The sequence below is a fragment of the Myotis daubentonii genome, chromosome 3 (assembly GCF_963259705.1).
Source record: "Myotis daubentonii chromosome 3, mMyoDau2.1, whole genome shotgun sequence".
Classification (NCBI taxonomy): domain Eukaryota; kingdom Metazoa; phylum Chordata; class Mammalia; order Chiroptera; family Vespertilionidae; genus Myotis; species Myotis daubentonii.
Genome location: NC_081842.1, coordinates 200,495,199 through 200,515,359, shown reverse-complemented (window position 1 = coordinate 200,515,359; position 20,161 = coordinate 200,495,199). Strand labels below are relative to the sequence as shown.

Genomic DNA, 20,161 nt, shown 5'->3' with positions numbered 1-20,161 from the left:
TGGGACCCTTGAGTCCGCAGGCTGACGCTCTATCCACTAGGCCAAACCGGTTAGGGCTGAGATGCCCAGGTGATGATGATGCTATTGGCCCATGGACTTGGAGGAGCAAGATTTTATAAGGTTTATAAAGCATTTTTTCAATATATTACCTAGCCATGTGAATTAGACTTTTGGTGTTTTAATTATCCACATTTTGCAGATGAGAAAATTAAGATCCAGTTGAGACTTAAACCCCTGACTTCTATCTGCATTACACTGCACAAAGTTTTTAAAGTAGCACTGGTTACCTAAAATAAATGCAATGGAGTCTAGAAAAGCAAGTCATCAAGTTTTATGACCCAAATGAATTGCTATGAGTGTGCATGCATCCTCCAGGTCAGAAGGCAGTCAATCTACAGATAAGCAGAAAGGCCTTCCCAAAATGTTTTTTCTAAAAATCTTTCTTCCAAGGTTAGGGTAGTCTTCACCCTAATCCAAGTTTACAGTGGTCTTCCTTATTTCCCTGGGCACCATAAACCTGAAAGACAGAAATATGAAGGATAGCACTGGCCAGTGTAGCTCAATTATTTGAGTCTTATCCTATGCACCAAAAGGTTGCTGGTTCAATTCCTGATCAGGGCACAAGCCTGAGCTGTGGGCTCGGTCCCCAGTCGGGGGCATGAAGGAGGCAGCCAATCAATGAGTCTCTCTCATCAATGATGTTTCTATATCCCTCTTCCTTCCTCTCTGAAATCAATAAAAATATATTAAATAAATAAATAAATAAATAAATAAATAAACTTGACCCTGGCTTAACTGGTCTTCTGAGGTTTTCTATTCTGAAAACCGCTATCCTGAAGTCCCTGGTTCCTATGTGCAATACCACCAAAAATTTACAGTATTAAGAACAAAATACTGCTGTCAAATTCTTATTGTCGGCTGAAAGTACTCTTATCACGGAAGCCGTAAGTACTAAACTGAATCCATGTGCAAAATCAAATGAACCTTAAAAGGCTAGACAAGAGTTAAATACCTTCATTCAAGTTGCAATCAGTAAAAACCTTACTAAAAATGGAAAACCACTGTACAATGAGTAGATTACTTTGGTTCTAAACCTCCTTTAACTGAAAAATTAATCAGAGCCTGGATTATCTGTTGTCAGTATCTGAGAATGACCACTTAGTACTTGTTTTGAAGTCTATCTACATTCATTCGTTCCTCAGAAATGATGTTTTCAGCTCTAAGGAGACTCAAATGAGGCTTCTCCATGGGTTATGGAGGTAATGCTGGTACAGCCACCCAAAAAGTAAAAACACCTGAGTACTCTGACCCATAAACCACCCATTAGCCACCCTTTAGTTTAGTACAATTAGCTATAAGCCGCAGATATTCTTTTTGGCCTCTAAACTCAACACTTTGAAGGACAGGTTAGATTTTTTTTTTTTTTTTTAGTTCAACTTTTCCAAGAAGATGCATGCATATCATGACAACCAAAAAGTGACTAAGGTTTCCATGACCAGAACTTTGGTCAGATGTCATCCTAAGCAACAGGTAGAGCAAAGGCCAGGTTAGGTATAAGATCAGCAGGATACAACCACAAAGCGAAAAAGTAATTCACTGATCCTCAAGCATCCATCCACTATTGAATATGCCAATGTTGTAGCTTGATGTCACTGATCAGTCCTGCTATACCATCCTTTAGATCAGTGGTCGCCAAACTTTCGGACCTCACGGACCACCAGTGGACCCAGTCCTCAGACCACTTGTTGGTGATCGCTGCTTTAGATGGCACCCACGTCAAAATATGGAATAATATTTCATTACCCACGACCTTCCTCTGACAAGAAGCTGGGACACAGATGTGCAGAATTTTCATTTATCCTAATGCAAACCTCAGCTCAGTAGATTATCTGACAGAGTACAATTTTCTGAACTCTGTCCTGAGGTCTTAACTTCTGGTGACAATATTTTAAGAACTAAAAACCATTAGCCTCCCAAGATAACAAAGGATGACAGTTGCCTTCATAGATACAAATGCAAGACACAATGCAAAAGATACAGCTTTGTCACAGAATAATGAAACACTTGTTCAAAAAGAGAAAAACAGACAAAAATATTAATTCAATCCCAGAGCTTTATCTTTCTCTTTATTTCAATTATTTTTCTACCTCCTTCAAACTTCACAGTAACCTAGGCACATGCCACCTTGGATAATGCACAAGAATTAAAAACTGATCACACACATAACACAGGTTCCAGTTTACCACAGTAACAACTTACCTACACACAACACTAACTTTTCTTCTACAGTAAATAACTAAAAGTTATAGGCAGGAATAGACAGCACTTCCTAGAGAAATCTGGGTTCGTGAGATAAAAATGTATGAGGACCAAAAAAAAAAAAAAAAAAAAGGTAAGCTAGGGATAAGGTGAAAGAAGAAAAGTAGTTAACACCATTCTTCCCATGGAACAATAGGCAAATGATCATTTTTGCCTGATCCCATTCCCCACATCCAAAGGGTAGATCCTGTTCTTCCCAAGCAGCCTCTTGGGAAGGTTCAAATTAAAAGTATTTTCCTATCTGATCCACAAGCCAGTAAATCTGACCTCTCCGTCTTTACAGCATCAAAAAACAATCAAGTCAGCTTCAGAATGGCTAGTTCGCAAGACTAAGACAAAAGCCCCAGTTTAGTTCCTTGATCTTCCTATGAGTTGTTATAAGAGATCCTCTTCTGGCTAAATTCCTCACACCAAACTTCTAAGTGTGGAGCTAAGAGAAAACCAAACCAGTCTCTTAAAGAAGTTCATTTCATTTTTTTCTGGTTTTTCTACAAATTAAAAGCTCTAGGCCATGTTGAAGCAACACCTTAGATGTGCCTAGAATAAAGCCAATTCCGTGTGTGCCTGGTTCTCTTCATGCCAACCAAGTCAACAATCATTCATTTAATATCACTAACATATTAAAGAATTGTACTTGACACTTGAAGCTGCACCAAAAACAAACTACTGTTACACTAAAGAAGTTTCAAGTGGAATGGGGGAAATAAGACGAAGCCTCTGACACACAGCAACAGATATACGCCAATAAAAATATTGACAATAAATGCTATATGATAAAGAAAGATAGTTATGGAGGAAAAAATTAATATGATTTGAAGGAAAAAAGATGTCTTAAATTATTGCCAGCAAGTACTATTAGACCAAAAGGACTTCAGGGAGAGCTTTAAAAATGTACAAAACAATCTGACCTGGGGAAAAAGGAGGGGAAACAGAGTCATGGGGCCTCTCATGGCCTTCCTATCACAGATGAGGAAGTCAGAGATGAGGAAGACTCAAATGTTTCCATCTTAAGACTTCTAGATCTAGAAAGTCGATGCCATAGAAAGGGCTAGTTTTGAGAAAGGCTATCAAGAATGCCTGAGGAGGACTGCTTAGACTTAAAAGGAAAGAGACTATAGACAGGCAAGCTGCTTTGACTCAAATTTAGCATCAAAGTGGTCAATGGTGATGGACACACAAAAAATTACAGATATAGAATTAACAGAATTTTTAATTTCCTGATAGGCTGGGTGTGAGAAGTATAGCTGTTCAAAGAAGGTCAAAGATCATTCTATAATTAAAACTTAGCTAGCAAAACAAGAATGATCCTACATAGCTGATCCATTTTAAGGGTTCTTGGGTGCTGACAAATCACTGCTTTCCAATCTATTCACTACTGACACCAGTTTCAGCTTTCTTTTTTCAAATTCCTACTCTTGTGTACTTCTGTTGTTTTAAACTAAAAATGGTATTTTCTGATAGACCAATGAACTGAAATCTAGATTTCAGTTCCTACCTCACATTACTATCAATGTGTCCCAAAAAAATATCATTTCTCTATGTTTAATAGTTTGGTTTACATCCCCTACTAATTTCAATAAGTGTTTTTGTAATACCCTCTAATTAGTGCTGTGAATATCTAAGGAAACTAAACAGGCATGTTTTGTTTTGGGGTTAAAAAAGAGAGATATAGGAACAAGTTCCTCAAGCCAACTTACAAATCCTCCTTTTCTTAGACAGGAATCTCCCGGGGATGAGCTCAACACATACTCCACCATGCTAACGCCTAGTCCCCCACTCTCCGACCGTGGGGACAGTACAGAATTGACCTCACTGTTCACATGGAAACTCTGACCAGGTCTTCTCTGCACCATGATTGGCTGGGAAACTGAATGATCTACAAAAAAGATACACAAGCATGATACAGTGCAGCCAGAGGCTCAAACAAATTATGAGTGATGTCTCAAGGATAAACCAATGACTGGGAGTCAGGAAACCTGCCATAGTCAGTTGAGCCAAAACCTCCTCTTGTGCTTTTCATACTAAATAACTAAGAAAACGGAACACACCCCTCATATATCCAGGATAGCAGAGCAATACAGCAGTTCACAGAACTGGTTTTCCTAGCTAAGTGAATAAATTAATGTTTGCTCCTTTCAAGTGGTAGAATTTCTTTTTAATGTATTTTTATTTGTGATATTACTAAAACAAAATATGATTTTACTGCCCTTTTTAAACATAATTTGATTCTTCTGATGACTTGCTGTTATCTGAGTTTCCATTCTTATATTGTGCTATAACAGCACATCAGCTTTTGGATTTTCTGTCTCCTTCCTCCCTGTGATCTATCATTTCTTTCTGCTGTCAGTGTGTCTGCCTCTACAAGTTCTCCCCACCCCTCTTCAAGGGTAATCTGTCAGAAGAGCATCTGTGCCCAGTGACTTGATTTTGGCCTCACCCACATTCACAGATAGATCATCCCATACACTTTATGCAGGGGGGCAAGGGGAGGAAAAAGAAGCATGACTTCAAATGGCAGGCATGGATTTTCTAATTCTAAGTATGCTGACAGCAGTACAGAACAAGAAGTTATAGCTGAAATTATGGTCATTTCAAATAAGACCATTCCCCTGTGGCTAGCACTTCAATAAAATACTGAAGATTTGATTTTGCTTAATTATGCTTTAATAAATTATATCACATAAGCTCCTTCATGGTAATTATATTATAGGACAGGACACTGCTTGACATGCTTATGTCACTGATGTACAATTTATGACTTGCCAATTGCTGAGGAAAGGAGCTCTAAGACAGGCATAAATCACAGTACAGATGCTAGATCTAGATTACCTGATGTTCCCCAGGCACTGTCTCGCCATTGATCACCCAGGAATATTCCTTTTGGTCCATCTTTGCTGGATTCATCTGTTTCCCAAAACTTTTTACCTGGCAAGAGCTGCTGCAAATTAAAAATAATAGACGCTTTTAAAGAATTCATAAAGGATGAAAGTACAGCAGTCAACACTTTCTTTCAGACAAGGGAAGGGAACTGAAGATGCTCATGTGCCCTGGAAGTTTTCAGTCACAGTGTTCTGGCTACACAGACTGTGGTCAGAACACTTCTGTACGTTTGGCAAAAGTCACAGAGAGGTCTACGGCAAGGGTGGCAGGTGGGGAGGGCCCTGCACAGATCAGGCCGTCACAATAGAGGCTCAGCTTAAATATCTACAACTTTTCACTTAACCTATGCCGAGATTTTTTAAAGGGGGAAAGGGGACTCATATTAGACCTATTAGCTAACTGCTTGCTAAGAAGTCTCTTACTGAAAAAAGAAAAATACCTACAACTACTAAAACATTTTTGCCCACATGTGTATTAACTGACCATACAGTTACTCAGAATGCTACAAGCAAAATCCACCTCCTTTATATACAGAGATTCTGTTAACTAAAAAACTTTCATCACCAGAAAGAAAAACACAAACAAAAAATACTTCCCAACCACATCATTAACCTATTCCAAAATTTTTGGAAAGACAGAACAGCTGTCTTTCCCCATTACTGGAAGAGACATAAAACCGCCTAGCCTCAATTAATTTTAACAATACTTAGTAATGTCATTAAAGTGACTTCACAAAACATTCTAGACTTCGTAGAAATGCAGGCATCACTGGCCATAAACTTACAATGTGAGAACTTACAACTAGCTTCAACCAAAGAAATGCAAAGTAGCCTTCAAGCAAAACACAGTACAGTTTTACACAAGAGCAAAGAATTCGTGACCAGAGTTACAAAATAAAATTCTACTAGAATGCCATCACTCTTCATTCTGGTCATCAGCTTTACTTACTAAAATGTCCCTCTTTATTTCCTCTAATTATGTTTTCATTTCAGCTGCTACTAGTCAGACAAGAAACTCAGGTGTTTGAGATAGTACTTAATCACTGCTTTTGAGCATAAATGAGCACACCTGGGGAGTTGAATGTCTCAGAGGTACAGAGTTAAAACCCAGGAGGAACAAAACATTTGCTTTCCTCGATAATAAATGTCTATCTTTCCAATTTAAAACCCATAACCCAATGATAATGGAGGAATAACTCAACTTTGCCCTCACTAAAATAAATCTCAACTTTCCAAACAGAAATTCTACATTTCTCAGCATATTTTAAATCTAGTTAATCTAGCTCTATAAATCTGATAGACATGGGCTACTACTACCTGGACCAAAGCAGTTTCCCACACTTTTCTCTTCAGGTCCTAATTTATTTCTAAGCCAACAAGATCATGACAGAATACGGATTTGGGTCTGGCATTTTAATACACAGAAGCATAGATTTGCTTGAAGATAAGTAGTTATAAGCAGTCAATTCCTAGTGAGCCCCTTGGGTTCATTCTTTGGGGGAAACAATGAGAGAGCTAGTCTCTTAACTTGAGATTTGGGAAGCAGGGGAGGAACAAACAAGAGAAAGAGCCCAGACCATAATAGCTAAGTAGTGGAATAAGGAAGCCTTAGACCAGACAACTTGGATGTGTATCCTAGGACAAATCACTGAACTGTCCTGGGTGCCTCATCTCTTTGTACTGATAAAGGAAATATTTTCCAAGTTGTTGAGATGATTAGAAGTTCTGTTGATTAGTGCCTAGCACAGTGCCTGCCACATATCAGGTTCTCAATAAATGTATTCAATGGCATTATATCAAGGCAAAATAGCTATAAATCACAGGAGGGACACTGCAAATTAATGAGAACTACTCAAGCACAATTCAAGAATTCTTGCTTTTAAACAACTTCTCCTTTTAGTCTCAAAAATGCCCTCTCAGAAGATTACAAACAGAATTTACTTCCCTATTGGTAGTCTCTTTCCAACTAACATTTTGATTTTTCTCCTCTATTTTGTAGGGAGTGTGAGCAAAGAGAAGTTCCCATCAACTTCTCTGTACCAGAAGAATGTCAGCATAAGGGACACCTCACTAGTTGGTTAATTTGTGGAAAGAGAGCAAAGGTGATCAAAAATATTCATTATAGTGCTCATCCCTCTCTACACAAATTGGAAAATCTTTATTCAAACCTCAAGGAAAAGATTGTGTAAGTACCAAACTCCATGTGCAAAATAATATAATCTGTCCATAGTTGGTCAAATTGCTTACTGAGAGTAGCAGTCCTTGAACTCAAGACTTCAAAAATGGCTTCTGGAATCCTGTCATCTTTCACTGTAGCTTGCCAGGCTGTCATAACACAAAGCTAGCAAAAGCAAGTGAACATATAAACGAGGCTGTTTCCAGATGAAATTCTCTCAAAGGAAACAACTATTCTAGTACAACATAGAAAGTTACTAAAAAGTGAAGATTCTATTTAAAAGTAGGGATAAATGCAACAAATCTCATAGGAACACACATAAAAACTCATGACCCTAGTCAGATACCAAGAGGCCATATGTCCCACTATTAACAATTGGTATAAATATAAATCCTAAGTAGATGCTAGGAACAGCCCTAAAAGTACTAGAACTCCTTATGCTTTGGCAGAGTGGCAACAAGAAGATACAATTACTATATCACTGAAAACAGCAGGCACTGAAAAGGCAAGTCTGTAAGAGATAAAGAAAAAGGAGGTGGGAGAGAGGATGGCAGCATGCTGATTCTGGGAGAAAAAAGGTAGAAATTATGGGTTACAAGAGTGCCCTGCAAGTGGAAAGGAAGGAAAAGTACTGCACCAAAGTACTTGAGCAAAGACAGAAGCAAACTTAGCAAACTTCTTCAGTCTCTGGATCTTACATGGAACCTACTATTTCTTTCTTTTGTCCAAAACATACCCATCCCCACTCTTCAGGTGTGTGGTAAGCAGCATTTGAAATGATTCCTCTGGTAATCTCCTTCTCTTTACTGTGGGCTAGACCTTGTGACTTGCTTCTAAGGAATAACATAAGGCAAAAGGGATGGGTTGTCTCTCAAGGTTGTCATAAAAAACTGACCAGTCTTGCCTCTACTTCTCTCTCTTACCCTCTTACTCACATCTATCTTGCATGCTCCCTTTGATGAAGCCAGCTGCTGGAACCACGAAGAGGTCACTGGGCATCAATTCATTATGAATTGAGGCCGTCACTCCAACTTGTAAGGAACTTAATCCTGACATCAACCATGTGAGTGAGCTTGGAGGCAGACTTTTCCCCAATTGACTTTGAGATGGCAGGCTGCAGCTCGCAAGGGACTCTAAAATAGAGGTTCTTGCCAAGCGATGACTGGGTTCTTGACCTCCAGAAACTGTGAGGTTTAACCTGTGTTGTTTTAAGCCACTAAATTTTGGGGTAATTTGTCATGTAGCAATAGGTAACAGATACAATTGTCAATATATAGTATTTTCTTATATTCAAAATACTTCTTCAAGAGTTTGACTTCAAGAAGCACTTCTTGTCCTAGTTCTAATACCCAAAATCCAAGTACTTTTGAATTTGGAAAAATTATATCCATTCCATTTTATGTTCTCCCTAATAGCCCTTATTTTAAAAATGACTGGCTTTTTTATATTCTCCTAAATCAAATCAACTCAGAGATGTTAAGCTCACTGACAATTAGTAGCAATCACATATTCCAGAGTCAACTAAAATACATTACTGTTCAAATCTGATCATAGTAAAAGGAGCTATACTATAATCTACTGAATTATACAGCAAAGTGATGTTGAGTATCCAACTGTTATTTCAAATTCAGCAGCAACTTTTTGGAGGTTATGTCATTCACAGCACTGGCTAAAACATCCTAGGATTCACCAACCGACCGGCATAAATGCCAGGAGCTGCCAAACCTTCACTTAAACCACACTTCAATTCAATTACCAAAAACTGAAGTGCAACTAGTGGATAAAAAGAGTTATGCTTACCCCATTAAGAACTTGGAAATAAATACTGCTCTTTGACAGAACAAAAAGGATCACAGCAGCCCTAACCGGTTTGGCTCAGTGGCTAGAGGGTCGGCCTGAGGACTGAAGGGTCCCAGGTTCGATTCCAATCAAGGGCATGTACCTTGGTTGCGGGCACATCCCCAGTGGGGGGTGTGCAGGAGGCAGCTAGTCTATGTTTCTCTCTTATGATGGTTCTCCTTCATAGATGCTTCTAACTCTCTATCCCTCTCCCTTCCTCTCTGTAAAAAATCAATAAGATATATTTAAAAAACAAAAAAAGATCACAGTAGAGGTTTACAAACTTCACTTTAAAAAAATTTAGGTAAAAAGAGGATTAAAAGATTTGACAATTCTAAAAGAAGATAATGGGAATTAGGAATTGGTCTGATAAAAGCAAAGGAGACCCAGGGAGTCAGATGCAGGCACTATTATCCAGTTGGCATGTTTATATATATGATGCACAAACAATTCTATCCTTATAAAAAGCAGTTAATGCAACAGGCTAGATAGTAGCTTGACTACAGCAGCTACTAAAAACATCCAAGTAACTTCCCTGGCTCAAAATCTGCTTACCAAGCAAACTTTTTATAAGAACTTGGCTTCCTCCTGTAGCCAAGCATGCTGATCACTGGATGCAATCCTCCTGTCCACTTGAGAGTTATTACTTCTCCTTATAAATTAGTAAACTACATTATGGTTTTCTTACATTAGTCTCTTGCAGTTCTGATTAGCGTGGGTTAATTTCATAATCCAATCATCTATGATTTGCAGATTTAAAGCCCTTTCAAGGCTTACTAAGAAACAAGACTTGGGAGAGCCTACATCCTCCCAGCCACACAAGGACCTTGTACTCTTCTTTGTATTACCCCATTAAATGGGACTCCTAATCACCCCTCTGTTTTCAAATCTTTGGGAAAAACACACACACACTATTATCCCAGCTTGAACGATAGGTTTGTAAAAGAAAAGACTTAAAGAAGAAATCAAGCAAGCTTAGTCATGAGGCTTCTGGAGAACAAAACAGAAATCAAGCATTGGTTTACAAATACTGCTATCTGCTTGGGACACCTCTAAATTTTTATTAGAAACACCTTTTTTATTTTATCATGTAACAAAAAGACCATACACAAAGCCACCGTTGCGCAATCATCACATTAACTCCTACTAAGAGCCCTTTAAACAGAGGTAGAGACAATTAAGGGCTGAGAATGTCAAGAACCTCTAGGCTTCTTATTTTAAGACTAATATAGTGGTAAAGCACACAGGTGCTCTGAAATCATTTTTTAAACGGTTTTAAATCCCAACTGTGTGAATTTTACCCCTCCATGCCTCAGTTTTATCACCCATAAAATGAACTGTTATGAACATTAAATGAGATAGTGTATAATATATAATGCTAACCGCAGAGTAACCACTCAACAAATTAGCTGCTATTATTATTTAAATAAGCAAACTAGTGCTTTGTTCTTTAATAATACTGATAAACCACTGACTAGCCAATGAAATGCTCCCATGTGCCCAGCACAGCATCACCCAGCCCACTTCAGTGCAAATCCCATAAAATTGAGAGCATTCACAAAACACTACAAGAGGAACCATGACCACAGCTTTGCAGAAACTAAGAGGCAGGATGATTATTAAAGATTGGGCGTTTTGACCATACCATCACTAATATTTGCATAAGGAAGTATCAATGAAGTTTTCAGATGGTCTCAACACTAAATGCACATTCCAACAAGTACTCTGTTCAAGAGGCATAAAATATTAGGTCACTGCTTATAGACTCAACATAGATGGCATAAAGCTGTCCCTCAGCAGAAATGTGGCTTCTTAAGGAATACTATTCACAGGAAAGCTACAGCCCTGCAGCCATGCTCAGGTCTGATCATGTTATGGCAATGAAAACTTCCAACACAAGCTTCCTTTCATTGGAATGTAGCCAATCATCAAGTCAAATACCTGATATTTTAACTAGCTGGTAAGATATAGACCGACACCCCCCTCCCTCACCCTATTTTTAATTTCTTAGTAACTATCTCATTACATTAAAAGAATTGGATATTAACTCAGAAAAAGGAGATCTCAGAACTGACTGAAATAGTTGTACTGGTTTCTGCTGACAGTCACATGTTCTAGTCAGAGCTGTGATGTGTGAAAATTTTCAGAAAGCCCTTCTCAAAACCTTAATGTCCTTAGGGGATTTACCTAGCCCTCCATAGAGCAGCGGTTCTCAACCTGTGGGTCGCGTCCCCTCTGGGGGTCGAACTCCCCTTTCACAGGGGTCACCTAAGACCATCGGAAAACACATATATAATTACATATTGTTTTTGTGGTTAATCACTATGCTTTAATTATGTTCAATTTGTAACAATGAAACTGGGGGGTCACCACAACATGAGGAACTGTATTAAAGGGTCGTGGCATTAGGAAGGTTGAGAACCACTGCCATAGAGGGTTCTTGTGAAATCAAGTAAGATAGTGTACAAAGTGCTTTCACAAATACTATGAACTACACTCAAATAATTACTAAAGTTTTAACCAAAACCAACTTAAATGTAAAAGTATAATTTAGCCTGGCCAGTTTTGCTCAGTGGTTGAGTATCAACCCATAAACCAAGAGGTCACAGGATTGATTCCTGGTTAGGACACATGCCCAAGTTGAGGGCTCAATCCCCAGTAGGGGGCATGCAAGAGGCAGCCAATCTATGTTTTTATCTCTTTATCCCTTACCCTTCCTCTTTCTAAAAATCAATAAAAACATTTTTTAAAGTATAATTTAGAAGGCTTAAACAAAAGGTATAGCCAAAACCGGTTTGGCTCAATGGATAGAGCGTCGGCCTGCAGACTGAAAGGTCCCAGGTTCGATTCCGGTCAAGGGCATGTACCTGGGTTGCGGGCACATCCCCAGTAGGGAGTGTGCAGGAGGCAGCTGATCGATGTTTCTCTCTCATCGATGTTTCTAACTCTCTATCTCTCTCCCTTTCTCTCTGTAAAAAATCAATAAAATATATTTTTTTAAAAAAAGGGTATATCTATTCAATGTCACAATTCTTTTTATATCAGAAAATATATACGTCAAGAATTATGGTCATTCCTGAGAATTGATCTCAATGACAAAAAAGTCAAAAGAAAAAAACTCTACATTCAACATAAAAGAGCAAAAAAAACTGGGAGCAAAGTAAATGTTCATTAGACAGCTGCTAAGTACTATGTAAGCTCACCCAGAATAGCCATAATAATGATATGGAGCCCAGCTGGTTTGACTCAGTGGCTAGAGCATCGGCCTGCGGGCTAAAGGGTCCCAGGTTCGACTCCAATCAAGGGCACATGCCTGGGTTGCAGGCTCAATCCCCAGTAGGGGGCATGCAGGAGGCAGCTGATCAATGATTCTCTCTCATCATTGATGTTTGTATCTCTCCCTCTTCCTTCCTCTCCAAAATCAATAAAAATATATTTTAAAAATAATAATAATGATATGCAATATTTGTAAAATAACATTAAATTTTAAAAGTAAAATATACATGTAAATAATGCTTCTCATCTTACCTCTTTCCCTTTTAGATCAAGATTGAGAAGAAAAATAAAAACTGAACTAGGTTAGTGTGATGGGATTATGGATGACTTGTTACAAAATCTACTTTTATTATGATTTGGAACTGATTTTCTAATAAATAAAAACTTCGATGATGGTGATACAGAATTCTCTACAAATAAATAAGACATGTTCTCTTAAGTAGACACATTTCACTTCACCTTAATTTTTAAGTGACAAAAGTTAATGGCAATTTTAAGGGAAGAACTCATAACATGTTTCAAGTATTTTTTTAAATATGTCATTATTGACTAGAGGGTGGGAGGAGGGAGGGGGATGGAGAGACAGAAATACAAATGAGAGGAACCTCCTGCACGCTTCCTACTGGGGATCAAGCTCGCAACCGGGCATGTGCCCTGACCAGGAATCAAACCGGTGACCTCCTGATTCATGGGCCAACACTCAACCACTGAGCAACACTGTTTCAAATATTCTTAAGAAAGCAGATAACTTCCAATCTACTTTGCAAACTATCACTTAAATAAGGAAATGTTCAAAATGTCCAATAGTTTAATCATTAGCCAGTTATTTTTATATTTTTCTAGCCAGGTATTTTTCAATTAAAAATAACTAATTATATAAATAAAGACGGTGTTTTAGTTTTCACCTTCTCTTTCCATTTAAGGAATATGATTTAAAATTCTCACTTCCTATTCATATATCTACTAATTAAGGAAGTGCCTTGCCCTTTTTATTTTAACACATTTTTATTGATTTCAGAGAGGAAGGGGGAGGGAGAGATAGAAACATCAATGATGAGAATCATTGATCAGCTGCCTCCTGCACACTCCCTACTGGGGATCAAGCCCACAACCCAGGCATGTGCCCTGACCGGGAATCGAACCCGCCAACTTTCAATTTATGGGATGACGCTTCCAACCAACTGAGCTACACAGGCCAGGGCTAAAGATGGTTTTTTTGTTTTGTTTTGTTTTTTTTTAGTTAATCCTCACCCAAGGATATTTTTCCCATTGATCTTCAGAGAGAGGGAGGCAGAGACAGACAGACACCAATATGAGAGAAGTTGCCTCTTGCACCCACCCCGACAGAGGCCGGGGATCAAACCTGTAACCCAGGTACGTGTCTTACTGGGAATTCAATCTGTGATCCTTTGGTTTGTGGGCCAATGCTCTATTTACTGAGCCACACTGGACTGGGCAAGATTACTTTTAAATGTTACTATTACATTTTTGTTTTATTTCAAATCACCAAAAAAATTTCTAACAATCAACATTTGTTATAATTTTTTCACATTTCTCTACTAGGCAGCATCACAATCTGCATCTAGTAATTACTTCTTAAAATTTTTAGCCTAGCCCTGGCTGGTGTGGTTAAGTTAGTTGGGTGTCATCCATGCACCAAAAGGTTGGGGGTTGTTGCCCTACCAGTGGTCGGCAAACTCATTAGTCAACAGAGCCAAATATCAACAGTACAACGATTGAAATTTCTTTTGAGAGCCAAATTTTTTTAACTTAAACTATATAGGTAGGTACATTGTTATTAACTTAATTAAGGTACTCCTCTAAGGCTTAGGAAGAGGCACACTCAAGGGGCCAAAGAGCCGCATGTGGCTTGCGGGCCGCAGTTTGCCGACCACGGCCCTAGCCAGTTTGGCTCAGTGGACAGAGTATCGGCCTGTGGACTGAAGGGTCCCAGGTTCAATTCCAATCAAGGGCATATGCCCGGGTTGCAGGTTTGATGCCCAGTAGGTGGTGTTCAGGAGGCAGCCAATCAATGATTGTCTCTCATCACTGATGTTTCTATCTCTCTCTCCCTCTCCCTTCCTCTCTGAACTCAATAAAAATATTTTTTTAAAAAAAGGGTTGTAGGCTAGATCCCCGATATGGGAATGTGCAAGAGCAGCCAATCCGTTTCACCCTCATATCAATGTTTCTCTCTTTCTCTTTTTCTCCCTTCCTCTCTCTGAAAACAAATGTCCATACTTATAGGTTCCTAACTAAATATCTTTTTATCTTTTTGGTTAAAATCTATTCTGGCCCTCTGAAAAAAAAAAAAGGAGGGGGGGGTACAGTTTCTTTTCTTTTTCATAATTACAATTATGCCATACATAAAATTAACATTTTTTAAGGGGGAATTATTATATTTTATTTTTAAATTATTTTATTTTTTATATTTTTATTGATTTCAGAGAGGAAGGAAGGGGGGAGAGAGAAATATCAATGATGAGAGAGAATCATTGATCGGCTGCCTCCTGCACGCCCCCTACTGGAGACAGAGCTCACAACCTGGGCATGTACCCTTGACTGCAATGGAACCTGGGACCCTTCAGTCCACAAACCAACGCTCTATACACTGAGTCAAACCGGCCAGGGAAAAATTAACAAATTTTTAAAAAATATTTTGCCAAGTTATTAACTACTTTTCATAAGCACTGTTTATAGTTGTATCTAATGTCCTTCCAATAAGGATGACATTACTTAGGCTTGGACAATATGATCTAATTTGATCTTCTCTCCTACATCTGAAGACCAATACTACTTTTCTGGCTACTGAAAAAATTTAAAAGTTTCAGCATCTCAAGTACTTACTGATGTAAACACTATTACTTGAATAGCTTGCATTAGCCACTACTGGAATAATGAAAGTAGTAAAAGACTTCTTTGCCCTGAAAGAAATGATTAAAAATAAAAACCTACCAGGAGTCAAACTGATACAGTTACAGAGCACTTTAGAGTAAACACACTAATAGTATGGTACAGAATGTTAAGCTTTACAATCCACTACAGATGAAGAAAGGAACAATAACCTGAGATAGGACAGGTCGAGGAATGCCTTAAAGAGGGTGGGGGATGGAGGGGAGATTGAGAGTGAGAAGACAGTGAAAAGGGCTTTCCATAAAGAGCAAAGCTAGAAATGAAAACAATTGGGGCAGGTGTCCACCAATAGAAAAGGCTGGTATTGACATAGGAAAGGAGTAAGGAGGTGAAAAAGCAGAACTAGTCCAGTCGCTAGTGAGTCTTTATGGAACACCCAAGTTGGGCTCTAATCCACTAGGGAGTAACATCATAAAAACTAATTTTAAAAGATTAATCTGACATTTCTCCATAAAATGGGGTAATGGAAAGCATTTGGATGCTGGGAGGCTAAGCAAAGAGGTCACTACGGTAATCTAGGCAAAAATGGTTAGAGAAGAGACCTATAGAAATGGAGGCAAGGAATGAACGAACCGCTGCTTAGATGCCTCTCTGTTTTCCAAGCATCCTATCCTATACACTAAAAGCCTAATATGCTAAGTGTCCAGTCGTCCGTTCAACCAATCAAAGCATATCATGATGCTAATGATATGCTAAGGCTGTTCAACCACTCGATATGACGTGCACTGACCACCAAGGGACAGACAGTTGACTGGTCAACCAGTCGCTATGAGGTGCACTGACCACCAGGGGGTAGATGCTCCGACTGGTAGGTTCGCTTTTTGCTGAGGTCCGGCCGATTGGGACTGAGTGAGATAGTCTGGACATGCCCTGGAGCCCTCCCACAGTCCCTCCCCAGTCCCAGTCATGCATAGGTGGTGGGGTCCCTCGGCCTGGCCTGCGCCCTCTCACAATCTGGGACCCCTCAGGGGATGTTGGAGAGCCAATTTCGGCCCAATCCCGCAGGCCAGGCCGAGGGACCCCACTGGAGCACGAATTTGTGCACTTGGCCTCTAGTTAAAAAATAAAGCTATGTAATTTCAAAAGTGAAGACTCATAGCCCATTATGATAATCAAGAATGAAGTCACTAAGTATACATAAGCCAGTCTATCATTGAAGTTCTTTTAATCAGCAACTGATTCTGTAGAATCAATTGAGTGCAAAACTAGATGAAAAACAAGATACAAATATGTCAGAAGATGGTGTTGCAAGTTTAAGTTTACAAGCCCAATGGTAAAGTTTTAAGGTTGTCCTGAAGGTCCACTGTGGGTTGCTGGAGTAAAAAAAGCAATCAAATAAGAAAAATTTAGTAGCTCTTCAATTTTAGAACCCAAATTAGATAAAATTGCAAACAGTTCTTCAATTGATGATTAGTGTGAGAATGCATTCTACTCAAAGGAGCACAGGGGTTTCCCAGTGTTTTTTACCACACAAAGAACACATTCAATGTTAACAAATTTATCATGACACTGGCTGTACTTTCATAAAACATGCTCTTCAAAAAAATTCAGTTACTGTTAACATCTCAATCTCCATGTTATTTTGTGATAAATTAACCTAGGGCAAACTCCACAGTATTCCTTTCTCCACTGCAAAATCCACTGAAAATAAAATTTTCTTTATACCTTCCTAGTTCAAGTTATTGGAACACAGCCAAACGAAACTTCTTCATAAAACCTGACAGACAGCAAACTATGTTCAAAATATGAAGAAATGCCCAATGACCCAAGCTTTTTCTGCAGGGTACAGGAAAAGCATGTAAGTAAACAGAAGACTATGTCACCTCTGCTATTTACCTATAAATAAGGCCATTTGTTTTCATATATGTATAAGTGTATGGTTTGATCTATAACGTAACTACATTCATGTTATACTACATCTAGACTTTAATAGTTATATAAATGATTTTTGTTACAGTTCCTGAGAGCCCAGTGCACAAAAGCTAAACTTAAGAAACCTGTAAAGCTCACAAATAAAACCATGAAAACATCTAGATTGCTTCATGATCTACCCGACTCATATCCAGTCAGCCTTAGAGTATTTTTTTATTATTCAATTGGCAAGGATCTCAGTATGCCATATATGGACAAGCTCCCTTTTCATGCATTCCAGGAGATGAATATTTCATAGATATGGCTACTATATATGTATTGGGAAGACGAATAGAAAAAATAAACTTCTACGTGCTTTATTATGAAAACCACAGAATGCATTAATTAACCAAGAGACAATGAATTAAACTTTGGTGCTCTGGTTCCTCATCAATAAAATAACAATATATGAGAATTATACACAACACAGTCTAACATATGCTTAAACAAGAAATATAACAAAAATAATTTTAGTTTTTCAAATACCCTTATGTCTGGTAGTGTATATGTAATAAGGATATTTCCATACCCCAGCAAATGGCCCAGAGAAAGTGTCCTATTGATCGGTATTAAACAAAAGTAATTATCTAATAGTTCAAAAATATAAAAATTTGCAGAGAAGGTTGAATAAATGTTTTTCAGTTATATCTCTTCCTCATCCTCCCCTTTCAAATACTCCTTATCCCTAAGGGTAAAAAAGTATTCTGAACAGAGCATACAGACAAAGACTTTCATAATTGAACTATGGTACCTTGAGGAGAGGCCAATACCAACTTCTGAAATAAAGAGAAAATAAAGAGGAATCCATGCTTAGAAAAAGGTATTTACTGCTTAAGTTTCACTCAAAACAATATATTAGGCATCCATTATTTACAAAGTATATTATTAGCTGAAGCCCCTGCCCTCAACAAACTTAAGTGCAATCAAATAAAAAACATTTACACAAATCATTATGTATAAAATAAACTAGAGCCATAAGAATGATACAAATAACTTGCTATTTGAATTCATTTCCATAGCTTCTGGTTGGTGAGAGCAAGAAAGCTTTTATTAAAAAAGGGTGTATCTGGCCCAGCCGGCATGGCTCAGTGGTTGAGCGTTGAACTATGAACCAGGAGGTCATGGTTCGATTCCCGGTCAGGGCACATGCCCAGGTTGTGGGCTCGGTCCCGTGTGGGGCATGCAGGAGGCAGTCTATCAATGATTTTCTCTCATCATTGATATTTCTCTCTCTCTTCCTTTCCCTTCCTCTCTGAAATAAAATTAAAAAAAATGTTTAAAGGGTACATCTGTAATACTTTCAATAATAAATTTAAAATAATAAAAAAATTTAATTAATAATAAGACAACTTTTATAAAGGAGCTAATAATTAAGGCTGAATTTTGAATAATGGGTAGACTTTGGACATGCAGAAATGAACAGAAATTCGGGTTTTGGATCAAGATCTGCGTTCAAACAGCTACCTCATGATCACGTTAACCTCTGTAATCACTTTTTGCCTGGTCTATAACAAGGCATCATAATACTGAAGGGCCACGGTGAAGACAGTAATGCATATGAAGTGATTAGCACAGTGCCTGGAAAATCATATATGCTCAATATATTGCAGCTATTATTTCTGAGCCTAATGAAATAAAACTTAGTCAATCCAACATCTTGACACTTATGACCTTAGCTAGAATCACGTGACCTTAGGACTAATTTTCCACATGTAAAAAAAAATGGTACTGATATCTCACAAAAACCTGTTGGGAGATTGACAGAGGTAATGAAATCAATACCAAGGTGTCTTAAGTGTTAATGTTTTATTTTAGTTATTTAGTTGGATTACCTCTACTCATATAAAGTATACTTTATATGAATGAAAACATTTAGCCAAAGGAGGACCAAAGGGGAGAAATTAAATGAAGACAGATTATGCAGTGTGTGGATCAGTTATATTCTGCTTCAAAGGAGCATGTTTTGCCACAAACATTCCAAGAACAGCTCAAAATACATGGTTGTTAAGTCTGCCTGGTCTGCCTAGATTGCCCAGTGCAGGATAGAAAGCAGGTTCTGGAATGAGTGGGGTTCCACACAGGTCTCAAAGTGACAGGACCGAACTGGGAAACAGGTTTCAAATGTCATTTGTACCCACATTCTCAGGGTTAGAAAACACCTTCTTATCTAATTCCTTAAAATGTCCAATCCCCAAACTATAACTTTTCCAAATAAGACTCGTGAAGAGGTCACTTGACCTCTAACACACAGTCATTAATCTAATACAGAAAAGTTATTAAGTAAAATTGCCTTCCTCCAGTTTACTTGGCCTGGCTAACTATGTTTTCTCTAAACATTCCATTTTAAAAGGACGATGTCAAAAATGACCAAACAACTAAATGGTATTGTAGGAAATGGGCCTCTGTGATCCATCTCCAGCATGGTTGGCTTTTGATGGAAACAGTTGCTGAATTTTCCCAGGACAAACAGAATGTAGGGAGGAGGGAAGAGGATATGGGAACAAAGAACTGTGGACCTGTGCCAGCAGCATGGTGCCCCCCCCCCCCCCCGCAGGTGCCTGCCTCAGCTAGACAGGGGGAGGGAGGTGGAGGGAACTTGAAGAGGCCTCAGACGAATTTTTTAAAAATGGCCCAAAGGGAGACATATGAGGAAACAGGTGACCGCATAGTACAAAGCCAATGAGGAACTGGAGGAGGGATTGAATAAATAGGCTGTATTTGCTGCCCAGGTATGCCTGTACACTCGCTCTCAAGAATGTATTAAATGTCTCATTTTTGCCATACTTCTGTCTCCAAGTCTGTTATTTGAATTCGGACAGGTGAGCATTCTCACAGTATTAATACAAAG

The 20,161-nt window shown here is 38.5% G+C and overlaps 1 protein-coding gene across 25 annotated transcripts in view; it reads right to left on the bottom strand.

The window, feature by feature from the left end:
* The window catches only part of PUM1 (pumilio RNA binding family member 1), a 128,327-nt gene that overhangs the window by 72,162 nt on the left and 36,004 nt on the right, over positions 1 to 20,161 (bottom strand). For 14 of the 25 annotated variants that reach the window (XM_059690443.1, XM_059690457.1, XM_059690451.1 and 11 more), the window contains 2 exons: positions 5,149 to 5,257; positions 4,017 to 4,195 (listed from right to left, as the gene is read on the bottom strand). The exons of 5 other annotated variants lie outside the window; for them this stretch is intronic. In XM_059690443.1, the coding sequence (XP_059546426.1) occupies positions 4,017 to 4,195; positions 5,149 to 5,257 (288 nt within the window). The remainder of the gene's footprint in view (positions 1 to 4,016; positions 4,196 to 5,148; positions 5,258 to 20,161) is intronic. 6 more of the 25 variants (XM_059690444.1, XM_059690456.1, XM_059690463.1 and 3 more) reach the window with 3 other exon arrangements.